The 20,971-nt window shown below is 37.8% G+C and overlaps 1 protein-coding gene across 3 annotated transcripts in view; it reads left to right on the plus strand.

Moving 5' to 3' along the window:
- The window catches only part of Heph (polypyrimidine tract-binding protein 1 heph), a 278,567-nt gene that overhangs the window by 198,651 nt on the left and 58,945 nt on the right, over positions 1–20,971 (plus strand). For all 3 annotated transcript variants that reach the window (XM_076379927.1, XM_076379928.1, XM_076379929.1), the window contains exon 4: positions 16,595–16,744. In XM_076379927.1, coding sequence (XP_076236042.1) covers positions 16,595–16,744 — 150 coding nt within the window. The remainder of the gene's footprint in view (positions 1–16,594; positions 16,745–20,971) is intronic.

Raw genomic sequence — 20,971 nt, forward strand, 5'->3', positions numbered from 1 at the left:
ATCTAACAGGTGTCTTCATCAGGTTTTTTTCCAGCTGACTAAAATTTCGATTCGATTCAGGGAATTTCCTCGAACTTTCCACAAACTTGCTTTAATCTCGTTCTTTTTTTTGTTCGTCTACCTAGGAAAGGGGCAACTCGGCTCGCGTACGTGCACAGCATCCCTTGAATTTTACGAGTCGGTCGGGCACGCGTTGCCAGGAAGCAAACTTCTCGGCTCGTTCCAGGAACTGCAGCCCCGTCGCGATCTGGAACGCGAGATAATCGAGGAAACCTCTCTCCGTATCGCTTTTCCCTTTCGCATTACTGGAAATTGCGGTTTACGACGCGTGACCGCCGGCGATTTTCTAGCGTTCTGTCCCTCCTTTTTAATTTTATGAAGCATGAATTACTTCATGCCGCGCGTTTTACGACACCTACGCTGTGGCACTTTCGCACGCGTTATCAAAGGATTCTTGAAGAGTGACCGTTTTACGAGACCTGTTGGTTAATTTTTAATTTCATTTTGCCCTCACTTCCCGACGTGTGTATTACATTTTCTTTCCAGGATAAGTCTGTTTTTCCGTGTTCAACACTTAGGCAGGTTGCTTTAGATGGTCAAACTTTGTTACTGTGTTCTGTGAATTGAAAAGAGGAGAAATTGTTGCGGAAATATTCTCTTGGAAACACTTTGGTGAAATATTAGAAGAGAATAGTGAAAGCAAGATTTTTAATCTTAATAAATCAGGTATTGATTTAAGACCAGTAAATAAATAATAATTAATATGAAGATACGTTAACTATAATTCATTAAAAATTATTACCTCAGAATAATGATTTTCTTCTCTTTTGGAATACACGTCTATTTAAAATTCAGGTAGTCTGCCTCGAAGCAATAGCAGAACGTTCCTCTTTCCACACCAACCTGAATTCAAATTTTTCTTTGTAATTATATTAAAATTTGAAAACTATTTTCTCAGAAATATTTCAGAAGCGTATCCACATAAAAAACCTTAAAAATGGATTTTGATATGGATTTTGATCGTGTAAGAAACGATTGAACGCATGAAAGGTCGCTTGAAAATTTGTATAATAAAGGTAGACTGTGATTTCAAGGGTTGACCAAGGTTCAAGGCAGTTCTTTGCGATTAAAGAAGGGCTGGAAGTTTAGAATGTCGTCATTAGCGAACGAGAAACCGAACTTTTAAGCTGCTCGCGAACTCACCCCGTGCAGGGGCAAGATTCGCGTTGGCAGACGCAATGAAAACCGCTTGAAACCTCTTGAAGCACGCGTCTGTACGTTTAATACCGTTTTCCGTCGCTCCACGGGACACGATCGTATGAAATTCCCACAGAAATGAAAAATTTTTACCGATCTCCCCTCTGAACAGTCCCTCCATCCACGTTGAAATTGAACATTTCTTTTTTTTTTCTTCTTTTTCGCGTATAGGCTTATCTCCACTTCGCTGGGAGAAATGTAAAGGAGGTCGAGATTCGCGATGATTTCGCTGTAATATCGCTCGATATATCGAAGACGGTGAAATTAAATCCCCGAGATTTTTGTTCTACCTGTTTTTACATACAGATAATACAGTGTCTTGTATTTTCGAAAAAGTTCGACTGTATTTGGGTTCTCATGTTTTAAATGATCTAATTTAAACTTTTTTATAGACTGACGATAAGCGTTTTACAAACTAAAAATAATAGCAACTTGAAAATCCTGCCTTTGAAATAGTGGTTACTTTTTACGTACGTTATTTCGCTAACAACAAATTTCCAGCTTTCTCGATTCGTTCATTTAAATTTGTTGCATTTGAATCTTTCGTTACCAGTTATTGGATATTTCAATATTTCGGTGAAATTTCCAATACAAAAGCTTTATTCTTCTTTTACAAGAGTTATTATGTTCAGCTTTTTACAAGGGAATTTATTCTCAATTTAAAAATAGTGCAGCTCTTTGGTTTTTCAAATTCTGCTTCTTTTGCAATCCACGTTTGCATACAGCAGTGATTTGTAGAAATATAAACCGACAGAAACAAGAAAGTATTCAAATTTTAGATTTCTGATCTTGGTGTACAAAAATTCAAATAATTTATTAAACTAATATTTCGCGCGGGATTCATAAAATGTCATTCAGAAGGAACGAAGTTTCAGATTACTCGTAGCTTCATTCATTTTTATTCTCCCTCATTGAGGCGAAACTACGAGTTTTTAATAAACGTGATATATGAGCTGCTGCTGTATTTTTTCTGTATGGTAAAAATATCGCAGAGATCTATATCGGCCAGCAGACACCTGGATAGGATCGATTGAAACGTAGTTGTGAAAGGTTTAAAAAAATGCCGAACATTTTTTTCGCTCGTTGAAGCTATGCTCCTGCAAAAAACGAAATATTGGATATCGTAATTTGTTTATTCGTTTCTTCTTCTTGAGATGGAATTATAATATATTAACATGTAACAGAAATAATCATCATTTCGTAACATGACTACTAATTAAATTCGTGACTGAGTCTGTATTTTTAACATTTTAGTTAATTACATTATTTGTGACATTATATCTAAAAATTCGTAAATAAATATATAAATATTGTAGCTATATGTATCTCAGATTCTACTTTTTGAAAAATAGAATTAATTCGAAATACAATAATGTCAGATATCACTATATTCCTAAGCGTGATTTCTAGTATAAGTACTCATTAATTTTGGAACTTCTATCTAGTTCACTCCTAAGTTCAACCTAGTTAGCTGACAGCCCTTTCTAGAATAAAATATTCCATCAGTTAAAAGAAGTATTAATATTTTTTAATACTTCTTAAGTATTAAAGTATTAAGTATTTAGTATTTAATACTTAAGAAGTATTACAAAATATTAATACTTCTTTTAATTGATGAAATACTAAATACTAAATACTAAATACTTAATACTTTAATACTTAAGAAGTATTAAAAAGTATTAATACTTCTTTCAATCGATGGAATATTTTTTTCTAGAAAGGACTGTCATGCTAAATATAAATACTTCTTAAAAATATTCACTTTCATAAGGATCACTTCTTCTTCATCGATCTTCGGAATTGTAATTGCAGTATATTAGTCCACGAGGTGTCATTTTTCACGATATTTCGCGATTAATATTAGGAGCAAAAATTTGTCCATCGCAACGGAGGTTGAAGGAAAATCGAAACGAGCCAGCTACGCGTGTCGGGATCGCTGGAAATAGCCAGCTAACACGGGTTAATCGGATCCCATCCTGTTTGCGATTGGATTAAAGTAACTCGCTTAAGACCAGCTCGGTCTAACCTCGCCATTGATCCTGTCGCTTAACTCGGTTGCCTGGCAGAACGACGAATTTTCGTTCGGTCAACCGAGATAACTTCGTCAACCGAAAACGTTTTGTGCCATTTTCGCGAAACGTCCAACTACGAACGACTCGCCACTTCTCATATTAGGGCTTTGTCATCATGGTACATCATCGATTATGAACCAAGTTATATTCAGTGGGGTAGTTCAGAAGATTTACTCTTGTTGGGTTCTACGTGATCGTAACTCTGATGAATCCTAAATTACAGGATTTTTAAAACTTTCAGAGTTAAATGTTCAGAAAAATATTACAGCTTCATGGAAGAATAATGCGAAGCTGTGTCTATACTGAGGCAACAACCAGTAACACTTTGTCACCACTTGTGCAAAAAATAAGAAAAATGTAGGACACTTTTGGAGAATTGATTCTAGACACTACGATAACGAAAAGTTCACCTGCACACATAGTCTCTTAGTTACATAGTAGAAGCAACAAGAGGCGACAAAATGTTCCTCATTGTTGCCTCAGCGTAGACATAGCTTAAAAATCTTTGGTAGCATTGGTTTCTTTGCTAAAGGTGTGGCTCCACTGAGACAACAACGAGCAACATTTTGTTGCTGTTCCGCGTAATTTCTACATCTTTCAGTCATTGCTGACAATGTCACAGCTTGATCCTTCTTTTCATTCTCAAAGCAAACAAATTTTTCTTCAACACGTGTAGCCTACAAAATCCAAATATTACAGCTAGTTGGAAACCCTTTAGATCGTGCAGCAACAAGAAGCAACAAAATATTACTCATCCCCTCAATGAAGCCACACTTTAACATCCTTCCAATCTTACTCATTTTCATGACTAATAACGAGAAAATCCTATGCAAATATTTTTTAAAAAATCATCTCAGTGACGTGACACGAGCGTAAATCGTGACCACAATAAGGGGACGCAATTTCCTGTGCGTGCCCCTTCACTCAGGACAGTGAATTCGCTCGGTGGGCGACAGAACAGTGTGCGTCGTAAATCCCAGCGATACCCCGGAAGCGACTCGAACGTAGAATCGAATGAAAAGAAGCGTCCCTCTCTGTCGAATCGAAATTAGGCCGGGGCCTATTTTCGGGGCATTGAAGCCCATGCTCTGCTAGCATGGAATAAAAGAATCGTCTCTGTCCACCGGCGTAGAATCGATCTGCGCGCGCGCGTTCGAGGCCGATTAATAAATTGCTTCCGTTCAATTATAGACCGTGATAAATCGATCCGTCTACAGGTAGTCGGCTGGCTCGTCACCGAGGAAATTGAGCGACGCTTGCACACAGCGGCGCGTGCACTGTGGGCTGCTCGTGTCCCCGTGTAGGTGCATGCACACGAAGTTGGACGAGGGAAAATTGAAAAGTTAGCCCCGACCGAGATTGACTCGCCGACACGACGTCGCTTGTACGCGGCTGGCCTGTTTCTCTGCCCCGTGAAATTCGAGCAAGCTCGACTAACTAGGCTCTCCTGAAGGAAACCACTTATCCCTTGCTTCGTGCTGATCGACCGACCTCTCTCTGTGGACCTGGTCTTTAGAAATTTTGGGATACATGCTCGGGAGTACTGTTTGAAGATGTAGAAGCAGTAGCCAGGTTTCTGGAATTAGACTAGGAATATATTTTGAAAATATAAGCGTCGGTACGCTGAACTGTGATCAGAGATGCTGGCTGATACGTGAATATTGTTTGGAGTGTACTGCGCAAAGTTTGCCTGGGAAGTTTAGGAATTGGGGAGGGTGTAGAAGTAGTAACTAAGTTTTTGGAATTAGGTAGTTTGAAGTGGTCTTAAGTCTTAAGGTGAATGGAGATGGCAGGTGCTTAGGCACCACTTTAAGCTATATGCTGGGACACTAGAAATGCATTTTTAAGCTGCTGCTGAAAGGAATTTGTTGGAGCTGAAGTAAGTAGGGAAAAATTTGAAAAATTTTATGAGAAATTTAGTTAGATCATTTGGGTGGTCTGTTAAATAGAGGGATCATGAATTTAGAGAATTTTGTAATTCGAGAAAAATAGACATTTGGCCTAGTTAAACTCTTCTAAATGAAATCTAATATAACTAGATACATCATACTTTAAATTAACAAACACATAAGTTTAGACTTTTTATCAGTCAGCAGATTTTGTCACATTTTTAATATCCTAAGTAGAGAATACAAATTACCTTGCCTTTTAAACTGTATTTTATACATTATCATTCAATGAAAATGGATTTTAGGAACCTTTCAAAAAGACTTCTAAATCGCATGAGAACAATAAACAGAAAAGTGTCTCGTGGTGAAAGGGACAGAATCGAGAACCACAGACTAGCCACACGATCGGCTTTTCGGCTTCCTATGACTTTTCCGAGGGGGACCAGGCCGAGGCACGCGAGGGGTAGAAATAAAAATAGAAGGAAGGAGGAAATTGCAAGGAAAGGGTAGAAAGGTCAGCCTTGGAGTTCTCACCGTGGGCTTTCCTGTGGCTTCGATTCCCATTGGCCAACTGTGAGACAGCATTTTCCCCTTTCCCCTCAGAGAGACTCATTCGCGTCGTCTCTTATTCGCTACGTTTTTCACTCGCCCCCTTTTCGCCAGCACCGATCTATTCGCGAAACTTTCAGCAAAACTTTTTCATCCCGACTTCTGCCACCCTTTTTCCTCCTTCGAAACGACCTCTTTGTGGGTGCTACTTAGGTTGAAACCTGCTGCCGAATCTCTGACTGTGCAGTTGTCCCTTTTGCTAAAGTGATAACTCGTGAAATAATTTCGATTGGAAGTATTTTTAGCGCTGGTAATATACCTATATTTATTTTTCATGAGTACATAATAGACTCAATATTTTAGGTAGCTAGGTGCATTGTATGGGGAAAGTGTTGTAGGTGATCTCTACAGGGGACTAACTGATCTAGGTAACTTGTTGTTGGACAGCTCAGGTGATATAGATGATCCAGCTAATCTAGGTAGCCTGTGTGGCCTGTATAATATAAGTTCTTAAGTGATTTAGGTAACTTATGTGCTTTTAGCTAGCGCAGGTAGTCTCGGTGTTTTAGGTGTCTTAAGTTCTGTAGATTCCCTAGGTATTCTAAAGTACTCTGTATGCTTTAGCAGCGCTAATTCGAACTATCCTCTAGATTCTCTGAAGACGTCAGATGCTTTAAAGATTCTGAGTATTGTAGGTGCCCTAGATATTTTAATATATTTAGTCGGTTTAAATAATGTAAGTGATTCAAGTGATATAGGGAATATTTAGATACCGAACTTAGGTGTATCAGGTATTTCAGGTGCTTTAAATGCTTTACTGCCCCAGTTAGAGTAGGTTTATTCTATGTTCATCTCTATGTACTCTGGCCATCTTCCAGCTGCTTCATATATTGCAGGTAGCTTAAGTACTATATAGTCTAGCGGTACTGAAATACTTTAGGCACCTTGCACTCTCTAATATACTGTAGCCATTAGAAGAAGTACCTGCTCTAAAAATGACTCTATCTCTTCCCATAAAAAAGCTCACATATAAACTCGAATATTCAGCAATAGAATACGTGTAAACGAGACAAGTTTTACCAGTATTTATGCCACAATAATTTAACACAACGCAGCACATCCATTTCCCATTTATCGAACCATCCATCTTCTTCACTACTATATCTCCTCAAAAGTTATCTAAATTCCATTCATCGATTTTTCCTGCTGTTTAAACAATGCTTTTCTCGCGAAACTATTTTCCACGATGCCGGAAGCAGGTTCCAGGGGTTAAGCTCCTGGTATATCCAGAATCCTCGAGGGACACGTGGCTGGCTCCATTGGTTCGATTAATGAATTAGCACCCATTATCGAGTTTCGAAGCCAAGTCGAGTCGCGTGGAGCTGAGGTGGCCGTGTTTTCCGTACCCTCGAGAAACCAGACGACAGAGTGAGCCCGGAAACTGGGGGAGGGAAGGGGCCAGGGGCACGTAATTTAATTCCTCAAGTGCCATCTCTCGGTGCCTGGACTTTTTTCCCTCGTTCTCTTTTCCGTATTCTTCCTCATTCCTCCCTTGGTCCTGGAGACGGGTAAACAACAAGCTGACCGCGTACCATTAAGTTTTTCACTCCATCGCATCGACCACGATCATTGGAAAAGTTTTCACTTCCCACCTCTTACCCACCTTTTGAATAAGCAAATAGAATTGACGCTGCGACAACATTCTATACGAGTGGCATTCCCCTCGTCTCTCGTCTTAGTAACCTTTGCTCTTGCTTTTTTGGTGTGGGAGTTTGTCGATTTACGAGACTTTTAGGAAGTTGATGCCTCGTGTAAAATATTTTATATTTTACTGTTTCAAAAATCGAGGTTTCATTGTGTTAAAGAGCTTGTTTGGTTTCTATTTTTTAACCTTTATAAATTGGGAATTTTGATTTTTTTTTTTTTTTAGAAAGAAGCTTAGATTTGGTATAATGTGCAGTATCTGTTTTCGAATATCTGACGAATATTTTCACTAAAGGTTTTTCGATTTCTTTTAAATCAGGTAACGCGACCCGTCCCCGCACAATTGCTGAAATATTTCGCCAAATAATGCTCGTGACCCTCCGAATGATTTATCATAAGTAGCTTCGTTCGCCAGCGAACCATAATACGAAGTATCGAGTTTTGTGTACGCATGGGAACGAACATGTGTACACGCTATTGTAGACTCATGGAAACACGAGCTTTAACCGTAACCATCGCGGTAATCCTCTTAGCCTTTCGGGGGTGTTTATTAATTTTTAGAAAAAATCCGATCCACGATCAAACGTGGAAAACGAGAACGAAACGAATTCGCCAGGATGGAAGTGCAATTTGCGTATTAATGTCTCAATCAATTAAATAGCATTAACTGGGAAAATATTTAGTTTTACTTTCATAAATTTTGTGTTTCTAAAGGAGAAAATTATTATGAATAGGAAGCTGAAAAATATATTATGCTTCTCTGCTTCAGCTTGGCAATTCTTGGAATTTAATTCGTAGATTTTATTATTATTCATTAGGCAAATGTGCTCTATTATTTTCAACAACAATAAAAAAAAAATAAAAAATAGACATCTACGATTCCTCTTGTTGCATCAACCAAAAACTGGTAATATGTTCATCTTCAACTGACCCAATGATTTAATTTCAAAGCAGGATCCAATAATTCTTCGATAATACTTTTCCTATCCCTCGTTACTACGTTCTAGAAACAATATTTAAAAAATATTAAATACTAACATAATAATAATTAAAAAATACTAAATACTTATGTTGATATCTGTATTCCTCACCCCCGCGGCTTCACAAGCTACAAACCGAAAACAATGATTGCTCCCAGTACATAAGCCGCGTCAAATTATCAAGATATATATTCCTAAGGTTCCTGCAGCTCTTCTCGGCTGGCTGGGGGCGAGAAAGGGGATGGAGCAGCGGGCTCGAGGAGTTGCAGGGGCTAGAAAGAGAAAGGGAGGCTCCACGCAGACGCTCGGCCCCATTGCACCTTGGGGTCCGTATTAATGATATAATATTTCTTTGATTCACCGGAGCTTCTGCGTTAACAACCCCCGTCCGCCTCCAGCGTCCCTTCGAGCCCCTCTTTGGAGCGTCTCTCGTTTAAACGGGCCGACAGACACGAAGAAGAGGGAGAGGGGAAATTGAAGGGGAACAGCGAGGGTAGGAGAGGCCAGGGTGGACGAGTTCAAACGTAGTTGCAGGAAACCCGTTTCGCGTCCCTTATAGCTCGGATAAATTACATTCATGCTCCACCCCCCCTCCCTGGGCCACGGTCGTCGTCGAGCAAACAACCCCTCGGTCCTCGTTCGGATCGTCGACTGGAAGACGAGATCTTGAGAGTTTATTTAAATCAGAAATAACTCTTCTTACTCCCACTAACCTTCCCTCCGCCCCCCTGCCATTAATTCACCAGCCTGGCTCGTGGACGCCCGCGTTCTTTCCATCAATCGTGGAAATCCTGTTGGATTATTACCTCTCGTCACGCGTTTCCTTGTCGTTTCCACGGAATTTTTCGCGAATCGTTTACCTCTTCTCCTAGCTGTTTTCGTCCTATATTTGCTGTTTTTTAGGGATCAGGTTTAGATTTCTTGAAATTCTTCAAAATAGATTTCTTCGTGGTGCTCAAATGTAAACTTGCCTCGAAGAGTTAACTCTAAAACGTGAGGTTACAGACGTCCCAAAAGAAAATCTTAATGTTTCTTATTTTTGTATTTAAGAAAAAACAATTGCATGGCCTGATTTCTGTTTACAGAAAGAAAACAAAATTTTTAAGTTACTTCTAATAGGTTGTGCATCTTGTTGGAGTTCAGGTTGTTCTTAAGTAGAGAATTCAGATTGTATTTGTGGCGATGAACATTGTACTTTGTGTAGTCCAAAATTAAATGCTCAGTCATAATTGGTGTGTTGCAGTCTTCGCTAATCAGTGCAGGCTCCTTTGATAAAATATCAATCTTATTTACTATTACTTACCTAATTTTATTGTGACAATAATTTCTGTTCAACAATTTCCAACAATTACACATACATATTTTTCCGATATCTAAAAATAACAGAATCCAACAGCTTCGTAGAAAAATTCCGCGAAAGGAAACACGGAATTCCAAGGAACGAATGTTTGATCCTCCTCGCGAGCGAATCGTACAATGGAAAAATAGCAAATATATCAGAGACATGTATTGCAGCCACACGGCAGGGGCAACGTATACAAATGCGATGGAAGTTTCGCAGGACAGCTCGTCCCAAAGGATTAAGGGGAGAAGCTGCTTCTGTCCTCGAGCGAACAGCGGAAAAGGGAGCTCATCGTCCTTCTACTTTCTCGTCTGTTCGCGGCTCCTTTCTGGACGCTCGATCAAAATTTATTCACGCACGGAGGAACTCTCCGTGGACTTCCGGTTTCTCACGGAACTGCTTCGGAAACGGCGGTCTCTCTCCCAGTGAAGTTTTCTTGGAGAACATTTTTTCGCGCTTTGGAACTGAAGAAAGCTGAAATTCTGCTTTCTCACTTTCGAGGATAGACTTTTTCTAGGTTATTTCTTAAACAATATTCTACGGTGACTTGTAGTATTTTGTAGGATATAGAGATTACTTTGTAACATTTAGTCTCAATTGAAAGATCGAATTTAATACAGAGGGGTAATTTTTGTTATACTTCTTAGTTTTTACAAAGCGAATTAGTAAGCTCTGTCTTCTTTCTTAAGTGAACTTCCATTTTCCAGTTTTAGGTATGTTTGTATTTACTATACAGGATGTTCGACAGGTATCAGAAATTTTAAGGAGGTTTCTGTTAAAATAGGACAGTAAAATTATAAAATAAGGTTTATGTCAGAATAGGACAAAATTATAAAATGACAAAATGACATTTTAGGGTTTGTTTTCCAGTTCTTAAGAAAACGCCTAAAATATACGTGAAATTATGTCTGACTTAGGACTTATTCTACTGACTTTGCTCTATCTGACCCGACTAATGCAAGTAGGAAGTAGAATAAGTTTCAGATCAGACACATTTGACGGGAATTTCAAACATTTTTACAGCAATTAATAACTTTGAAATGTAATTTCATCTATCTTCATTTTTGTCTTAGTTTACCATATAGAATCACTATATAAAATTTCTTGTACCTCTGGTCGAACGCACTATAGTCTTAAAAGGAAAGTCGTAGCTCCGATTAATCTTCAAAATATCAGTACTTAGTTTCAACATATTCATTCAAACTAGAATCATAAAAACATCCATGAAAAAAAGAATCATCCAAGTAAAAATTAAAGAAATATTCTATAACTAAGCAATAAAGCCTTTAAAAAAGAAACCAAGCGTTCATAAAAAAGAATTCTACCGTTGAAACACAACATTTCCCAGGTCAGTTATTAAACGATCACCAAATTACTCTCATGGATGATTCGACGTGTACCAATGTGTAACGCTCACCACCCTTCCTCAACAACCCCCTACGCACAGGTCTGGTAGGGGTTGTTTACGGCGTGGCACGGGAATTCGATCCAATAACGTCTTTATGGCCGTCGTAAGGTGAATGTGGTAGCCTCTATGCTTCCAGCACGAGAAGATTGCGGTGGGGTTAAGGCCGCTGGCGGCTGGGAGGGGAGTTGCAGGGGGTTACACGCGGTAATCCAGAATCACGATTCGGGTGGGAATACCGTCTGGACTCGGGGAGTCCTTAAGATCGAGGAAACGGCTTTTTACACGCGACCATCTTCTTTTGCACGTGTGTCGTCGCTGGAGTGTTGTCTGCGCTCCGCGTCTCTAAAATTTCAGAGGCCATATGCGGGTTGTTTTCATGGGAGGGTAGTTCTGAATTGATCGAGGACTCATTTTAGATCGTAGGTCAGTTTCTTAAAATTTTTTTAGATTTTTTTAGACTTTTGTTATGTTAAACTCGCTTAAAGATCGACAGTTGTATTTACATCTCCGTCAAAAAGTATTAGGACACTTACTATCTACAGTGAACTTCCAGTTTGTAATATAAGTCGTCGATGATTAGAAATTTTAAGGGTAATTCTACATGCAAAAATTGTAATAGCTATTTTATAAAGTTATTTCTGAATGTGTATAGGAAATAGATGTGGTAGCTGCTATTTTTAGAAGGGTCATGATTCTTACATTACGTGCTTCCCCAAGGAAAATATAGACCTAAACGCTGGTAAATTATTCCTAAGAACACCTTGTAACTGTACAAGTAAGCGTATCCGCAAAATAATAATCGGCCGATGCCACCCCCTTGTGGTGATTTACGAGCCCATAAACACGACCCGCACCCTTGTAATGGGGTTGGTTATGGCGAGGGATATCCACGCCTCTGCGATTACGTCATGCCAGCCATTCTTTCGGTGATTATACGTTCTCAAGATGTGCATTGTTGCGTTTCCCATATTTCTTCTTCCCCGCGTTGATGGATAACATTCTGTGCAGTTAAAATCATATTTTAAGAATTGAATTTCACATGTTCTAATAATGAATCATATTCTCGCTCTTCTTATTATGTATTTCAGAGTTTTTCAATTCATTTCCGAAATATAGCTGCACATTTTAATTAAATCTAGATTAAAAATCCTGCTTTAAGTGTATATTTTATTTCAAATATAATATAAAATATTGTTAATAAAAGATGCTACGGGTACATAAAATATTTTTAGCAGAAATTAATTATTCCTTGTAATTCTGCACCACTTCGAATATCCCATTATAATATTTCCAAATGCTTTCAGTTTCAAAAAAGGTGCTCGCGAAATTCTGCTATTATCCCACACAATTTTTGCCACACGCCAAGGTAAACACAGACCTAATAATAAATTCACCAAGAGAAAAAAATTGAAACATTTGGAACAAATGTGAAGCCCTTCGTTTTACTCCAGAAGAATTCTTCCACATTTGCTATCTCTCAACCCTTTCCTCTCTACTCACGAATTGCTTCCTGGCGAGCAGATCATTTCCATTGCATTAGTATAAATTTAATCACCGCACAATTGCGCGGTCGTTCGCCGATTTACGTGCATCCCCCCCTCGAGGCAGCACGCGCGAGGTGACGTAAGGACACGCCCGTGTTCTCGGCAGAAATTCGCGCGCGAATTTCCCCTCTATTCGGACGAAAACCCAATTGCGTGTCTCTATGCGTCATTAGCGCTGGAAACGGAGTTAACGGCGTTAAATTCAGGATGGTTCGTCCAGCCGCGACATTATTCGCGCTTCGCTGTGTTCGTGTCTCGTGCTGCGAATTCTCCATGGTGCAGTGTCGATTGGTGTGCGCCCGTATTTGCGCGTGTGCGCGCAGGAGGCACACTCGGACGCTGCAGAATGATGACTCGCCCCTTCCCTGCCCCGTGGAAATGCGAATGAATGATCGTTCGTCCTGTCAAACTCGATTTCCGCGGACAAACTGTGCGTTTTTCCGCGGACGTTCCCCGCTCGGTGAAATTTCGAGCCTCGACTAATGAACCCCCTTCTGATCTACGTTTTTATGGGGGTGGGAACGATTTTTGCACACGCCAGATTGGTTGATGAAGTTTTGTATATATTTTTCTATTTTGATACGCGTGCAGGTGTATTTTTCGGGAACTGTGTAATGGATTGCATGGTTTTGGAATTCTTGATTGGAGCCAGCGAGTTTGTTAGGAATTGACTTGACTTTTTCGAGTGCTTTGGGTCATTTGTTTTGGATATACGTTTGCTGTGTTTGAGGTTTACGGATCACTGATTATTTTTGTGAGCAAGCAAATTTTTTACTATATTTATCCTACATCTGTATAAATTGCAATCCTATATTCTAGTTAACGAGACGAATCAGCGAAGAAAGAGAATATTTTGGCGTGGTCTTCGCGTGATTATTGTCAAGCCTTTACATTTGTTAAATCTGCTGATTCGTCTCGTTGACTCGGCTATGTAATTCTAAATTCTGAATAATAATTAGAAATCATTTAAATTTCCTCTAAATTTTTCTGTAATCTTTATTTCATCATGGTCACGTATTTTTATATGAAATAATTAAACTGCGGATTTTTATGCATTTATAGAAATTTCAAATATGTATGTCGAAAGTTATATCCTGCACATAATATTCAACATCACAGAAAATATGAAGAATAGAATGCAAAATATAGTATTTAGAATACTAAACAAATTTTTATTTAGGTTCCATTCCTGTAACTGAGTTTATAAAAATATGAAATCGCATAGAAATTCGGAATCTAGTAATAATTTCAAGGTGAAATTCAACACTCTTAACTTGTGAAAATATTGCAGTTAGGTATTTAACAATAACGCTACGATTGAATTCCACGAACTGATGTTCATTTCAAGTTCTCGAAGGCAAGCCAGTTCAGATTCTATTCCGAATGCTGTAGCATTTTTCGGGGTCGATCTTTGGGCAGAATGTAATAATAAAATAATCCCGACATTCCATCGCAGACTGCCGCGCTCGATCTTTTGTCAAAAGTCCCCAGGACGAGCAGATTTTCTTTATTAAATTCCTTTTCGGTCGCTTTAAGTATTCAACCCCTTCGGCTCGTTCCGTTGTTCGCGACGAAACGGAAGCAGCCACCCTCTCTCGATAATTCGAAACCTTTTGTTCCCTTGGTTTTTTTATTCCTCGTCACTGCTTGTGCCCGTGGATTCGGGTATAATAAGTTACTGAATTGTTTAAATATCAGAATTTCCCTCTGTGGCGCGCGATGTAGTTTTCTAGCCATATTGATTCGAACTGAAAGGGGAGGAGGAAAGATGATGCAGATGCAGTGTTTCCTCTCAAAGATTGGAGCGAATCGAGGGAAGAGTGAGGAGTGGTAAAAAAACTGATATGAAGTTCTGGTGTTTATCTTGAATATTTCGAGAGGAGTAGAGGGTACATAAGAAGATAATTAGAAAGGGATATGACTGTTTTTTCAAATGTGAAGTTTAAAGAAGTAGTTTCAATCATTATCGCAAATTTTGAATTTATTCTTTTTTTTATTTTCTAAGTGTTTCGAATCATAACAGTTTTTATTCAGTTCATAAAATAATTTAAAAAGATTGAGGGGAACAAAAGGAGTCTTAGGAAGGCTTTTATTCTTAGTTTTTTATTTTGAAAAATCAGAGAAAATTGTATTGGGAAATATGATTTATTAGTAAGTAGTACAAGTACGTCACTGGTCAGACAAGTAGAAAAAATTAGTTTTTAAATTTTGGCCTGTTCTTTTATTTCTTAAGTATCTCAAACCATTATAATTTATATTCAGTACACTAAATAATTTAAAAAAATTAAAAGGAATTAAAGGATCTTAGGAAAAGTTTTATTATTAGATTTTTTATCATAATTTGAGGAATAGTGGAACTGAACTAAAACACTATTACTTACTATAACAGGACATCACGAAGCTGCAAACATTAATATAAATTCCTGTAATAACAGAAGTGTATCCTTCGCTTCCATTCGTCATCTCCGATGGCGTAAATTAAAACGAAACTTTCGACCATTCGAGTTTCTTGAGAGCACAAGTTGTTTCCTCTCTCCGCCTCCTTTTCTGAATTCCACTATGTCCCAAGCGTGTTTACTTGACGTGAAGCTCAGATATTCCATTATGAGAGCATGCACACTGAAGCAAATGTAAAAATGTGCTGCACGGCTATAGTTGTTTTATCTCTTCCCTGTTGTTGCGCAGTTCGAGGAAGAATCTCAACGTTACTCTCGAAAAGTCGATCAAAGAGGTGTGAAAGGAAGCTGAAAGATTCTATTCATTAATGTATTGAAATATATATCAGTTTGCCTCAAAAATTATTACAACAATTTGTGCTTTTGTGGTACTAAGTAATAATATAAACTACTATCTTTTGAGTATAGTATTTTTAGTTTATGCAGATTTTCATAAATTTTGCATTTTCTTGTACTATTTGTCTTTAAACAAGATTTCGAGCAAGTCGTGAGATTCTCTGTAAGATCAAAGGAAATGTATTCTTCTTTTGAAAGGAAAGAGCATACGTAATAGTGGAGAAAAAGAATCTTATTTTTGAGAGAAAATGAAGGACGGTATCGAGGAAATTGATATTCTCTTTTTTTCGTTTTTAAAGAGTGTACTGTAAGAAACTCGAAAAAGATTTTAAAATTGTAGATGAATACTTTCAAAAGAGAATTATTCTCTTCACAGGAAGTACCTTTACTGTATCGATAATTAAGTAGTAAAGACTACTGAAAAATTTGTTTTTCTTGAATATATCTGTGTACTTGTTAGAAAGTGTCACGACAGTTTTACGCGAAATTAAAGAACACCAAAGGTAACTAGAGTACGCAGAAATTCAATTACGAAGATAATTCTGTATTAATATTTGGATTCCGCGGAAGACTGAGCGACTCTGAAACTCCACTGTGTATTCACGCTCAGATTTCAAAAAGTGTCGACCGTTTTCAAAGTTGAGGTCTTTTAAACTTCCTTCGCTGGAGATTAATTTCTCGAAATTAACCGGAACATTTTTTTAAATTCATTAACTTTTTGTCAGTTTTTTAAAAAGTATGCAAACTGAATATTTAAAAGAGAATGAGACAAGCAGATAGGCAAAATTATAAGTGTGCAAAAAAATAGTAACAAGGTAATCACTAAAGACATTAAAGATTTCTAAAAAACTTCTTAAAAAATCTAAAACTTGTGAAATTAAAAGTTTCTAAAAATCGACCTTTAGATCTAGAAAATTCAGTAGATTCTTCGACTTCGCATTTTACTTCAATGCCCTGGAATCCATATACTGTTCCTATATTCCACAGAAAAATGTTTTATCAGACTTCAGCCTGTAACGATAAACTTTTGCTGACCAGGATTCGTTTTCTGTTGCAGGCGTTCCTGGAAATGGCGGATGAAAACGCTGCAGCAACGATGGTGAGTTATTACGCCTCCTGCGGTGCTCAGCTTCGCGGCAGAGCGGTCTACGTCCAATTCAGCAACCATCGGGAGCTCAAAACGGATCAAACGCACACCAACAACGTGGTAAGTAGTCCAACTAAACGCTATGCCCGACATCTCCGCGGTCTGCGCCGTACTTGTTGCTCCCACTTCCACTTGCGTGAATCCTGCACCGCTGGGGATTTTCTGTTTCTTCTGGGAAACGTTTCTCGGATGACTAAAATTCGTTGTTTATTTAAGTTGACGTCACTGTGTCACAGTTTAAGAGTATCATTCCCAGATCATTAATGCAAAAGCTGGTTTACGATTGTTTCACTAGGACCACTTCAATTCTATAATTCAAATTTCGTGCTGTATGAATATTCCATTAGTGAATTTGTTATATAGTTCTCGGTAAATATAACACAGAATATTTTTCGTTAATTTTCTTTTGAATGACGCAGGAGAGAGTAACTATGTCTAAAAAATAAATAATTGAATTTATTTGCTATGGAGATTGAGAGTTGAAAAATTATTGGAATCCTTGTTTGACGAAATTATTTTTTGATTACTCGTTCAAATGAATTAACAAAAATATGCAGATGCCAATGAATCGTCATACACTCGTATTAAATCGCTTTCATTTAATTAGTGATTCGATTGAAACTTTTTCGAAGTAAATTACTCCCATTTATACATATGTTAAATTCTATTTTATAAATTCAGTTTTCCACTCAATTGACACAATTTTTATTCAGTGAAATATTAGTATTCTCAACTACCATTTATTTTTTTTTCTTTCACTAAGAAACGTGTCGTGTCTGTTATTAATTCAAGTATTTTTCCACTGTTTTAAGACTATTATTGATATCGACCAATTTACAATTTTATATTTGTCTCCACAACACTTGCCCATTATATTTGCATTTTTCGTCCAGCTTAAGGCCATTTTTACTCAATTAGAAACAGGTTCAGAGCGCAGAGACCCCGACGAAAAAAAAAAAATCTTGAGCGAGTCCATGAAATATCGTTTAGAATTCGCAACGAAAGAACATTCCCCGCGCTTTTGTGCGCGTGTTCCACGGCTGGCAAGAGGGAGAGCCGCTAGACCAGGGGCGAGATTATGAAAATATTAAGGGCACCGCGAGCCACTCGTTAAAAAGTAATTGCGCGAACTTGCCTCCGCAATAACTGAATATGGAGGAGAAGAACGAACGCTCTCCGTGATTCGCGCGGATCCAAAGGGCGAGCCACGGCTTTCTTTTAGACCCCGCTGAAAATTACCGCTCGGTTTTCATATATTCAAGCCAGCCTAGACGTAAAAACGTTCCCTTAGTTGTAAGGAACCGGGCACGCGGTTTCTTCTTTTATTTTTCATACTAATTTCAGTGAAGAAATTGAAAAACCTGCTCTCGGTACCTTTTGAGGAATGTGCATTTAATAATTCAAAGAGAATTTGTTCTAGAATGTATCAGAACAGTTTTTGTTTTTGTTATTCAATTTTTGTCCTAGGCAGTATATTTTTTGACGCCCGTTATCGTAGTTACTATGCAGGATTGAGTCAGTGTTCAGATACAGTGATCGACGAATTTAGTTTGGATTATTTTTTCTTCTGTGTTTTATATTCAATTCGAATATTTCACTTTTACTTGGAAAATATAGGTAAATAAATTCGTGAGGGCTCTACATTATGATGACACGATCAATCGTATCACAAATGTGATTTATTTTAAGAAATTTTTGTTAACGAGGGCTTTCGGAATGTACTGTAGAAAATTCTGAATATTTAATTCCTAATTATGTGGATGGTCCAGATATCTGCTATGATCAGAATTTAATTAGTAGAATTTTTACGGCTCTTATAAAAATTGATTGAGCTATTTTCATATAGAAAACATTTTAAGTATTTCAACCCAATAGTAGATTAATTTATAGAATACTACATCAAATTTTTCTGACTTTTAAGTGGTTACAATTTTTTCCTGTAGTATTTGATACGTAAACTAATTCATTTATTATTGTTTTTTAATTTCCACTTTTCCATTTATTTTCCATTATCCTAAAAATGGCCTTCAGCCTTCGTCTAAGTGAATAAAATATTTAGTTTCCAAAACATACAGAATGCACTTCATAATCCACAATAGCTGTTTCATAGTGCCAGTAGTGCAAAATTTTTCTTGTGGAGAAGTATCGATGAGGCTGTAAAACCCTTTTCCCAGGGACGTGGGTCAATAAACAGTCGGCCCTGGAAACTGCATTATAATTAACGCGTCCATAACTTATGTGCGATCCCCTAGGGCAGAAGGAGCGAGAGGAAGGGAGTCCATCTTCTCAGTGGTCCTGTATCCACTCTATTCTACAGTCTGGTCCGCTCTGCCCCTCATATGAGTTGTCTTTGCAGATGTTTAGGTGTCTCCTGCATGTGTCCATATGCTTGTCATCTATCGTTTCCCTTGACACGTGGTCATAGATCTTTCCTGTTCTCTCCACTGTTTGATTGAAGGAGATTTTTAATATAAGAAGTTCAGTTTGTTTGTTTCTATCCGTTGCAATTGGTATTAATTATCAGATTTCTGAAAATTTAAATTCATACTTTAGAGGTAATAGTTTGCAGTTTGAATATAAGTAGTATCAAATAATCAAATAGCATGAATAAAAAGTCACAAATTCATAGTGTATCACCTCGCAGATTCTTAAAGCGCGTCTGACCATAGACTGATTTGTTCTACTTACTTGTATACTTTTTACTTTTCTGTTGAATTCTAGTAGAAAGTCCCAATCATATTCCTTCACACAGTGCTTTATCATTCGGTATGCCTTTCTCTTTGACAATTTTCTCAGCGTCTTTCTCAACTTCTGTCTTGAAAAATTAAAATTGAAAATTGTTTTCCACAAAAAGTAAGGGACCCTTTGTACTCCTACACTTAAAAAAAGGTAATAGAAATCTAAAAGCATAGAAATTTCTCCTAACAGCATGAATGAAGTGACTTTTACACACACAAAAGATTCTCTGTATAGCTCAAAATAACATAGAATGTTTGTTATGGAGTCTAATTAGCGTCATACGCACTGGACCTCAAAAATATAATTTCTTTCGCAAGGGGAAAGGGAAAATTAGTTCGCGATGAAATACAGAGTCGATTCTTGGCGACGATATCCACCGATATTTATTTGTATTGTTTCTACCGCGGTGGATCGGGGCGAAAGAAACGGACTTTGAAACTTTTTATGACAGTTTTCTTCCCGCTATAAAGTGGAGAGAAATTACTTATTAATTGCAAAAGTTTCCCGCCCGTGGTTCACGGTAGTACAAGAAGGGAGAAATATACGAGCTTCCCGCATATATATACACGTAGTTTCGTTTTTTAATTGAAAATAGTTTTAATGCACTTTGTGAAGAAAAGCTGCCGATACAGTGACTTGGTCTGTGCTCGAACAAACTGGGAAAAGTATTCACGTTCGTGAGACGGAAAATAAAAAAATCTGAAAGCAATCTTACTAAATTATTAACAGACATATTTAATGGTTTCTTTCTTCTACTATAGTCTATTCTTTATTTTCATATATTTCGTATTTCTTATTTTAAATACCGTACCCTTCATAAGTATTCGAACGACTTGACAAGTTTGGATAATTACAGATTTATTGGTAGCAACCGATATTTACTGCTTAGACTAGCCATTAGTTACTGCTAAAAAGTTGGAGTCACCGATCGACCGCTGGCCTGATCGAAAACGTCGTTATCATTAATAAGCGGGATTCAACTCCTCTGTCGGAGTATCAAGTTTCCACGTGGCACGTCGATCCCCCAGAGGAGTCTCGGTAGTTGCCAAACTGCTCTTTCCCTCTCGGGTGATCGAGCAACTTCCCGGAAACGGACACCGATTCCGTGGGGAGTCTCGAAGTTTCGCGGCAACCAGAGGGTGGAGAAAATAATAAATAAAGAAGTAAACGATCGAAAGATGTTTCCTTTTTTTTACTCACTTGAAACGCTACTCAATTTCTCATTTTTTTATATCTGTTATACCCTTAAAAAATTAAACTTCTTACTCGATAAAGGTGAAGGTTCCAGTAGCCAATCTTGTTCCAGTGCCTGGACGCTAATTCTGCTCAATTTTTAGCTTAAATTCTTATGTACACCCAGCTCAGAGGAATCTGGCTGCATGGACATTCCTTCTCTCTTTTTCTCTCTGTTATTCAATGGCTCTCGTGTAAAGAACGAGATAAAGAGTATCGATGCAGTCCTTCGTTTGAGCTAATTGTACCTCATAAAAAGCAATACCTATAAAACAAAAGAAGTATCATAAAATAAAATATTCAACTACTGGAATG

The sequence above is a fragment of the Calliopsis andreniformis genome, chromosome 6, assembly GCF_051401765.1.
Source record: "Calliopsis andreniformis isolate RMS-2024a chromosome 6, iyCalAndr_principal, whole genome shotgun sequence".
Classification (NCBI taxonomy): domain Eukaryota; kingdom Metazoa; phylum Arthropoda; class Insecta; order Hymenoptera; family Andrenidae; genus Calliopsis; species Calliopsis andreniformis.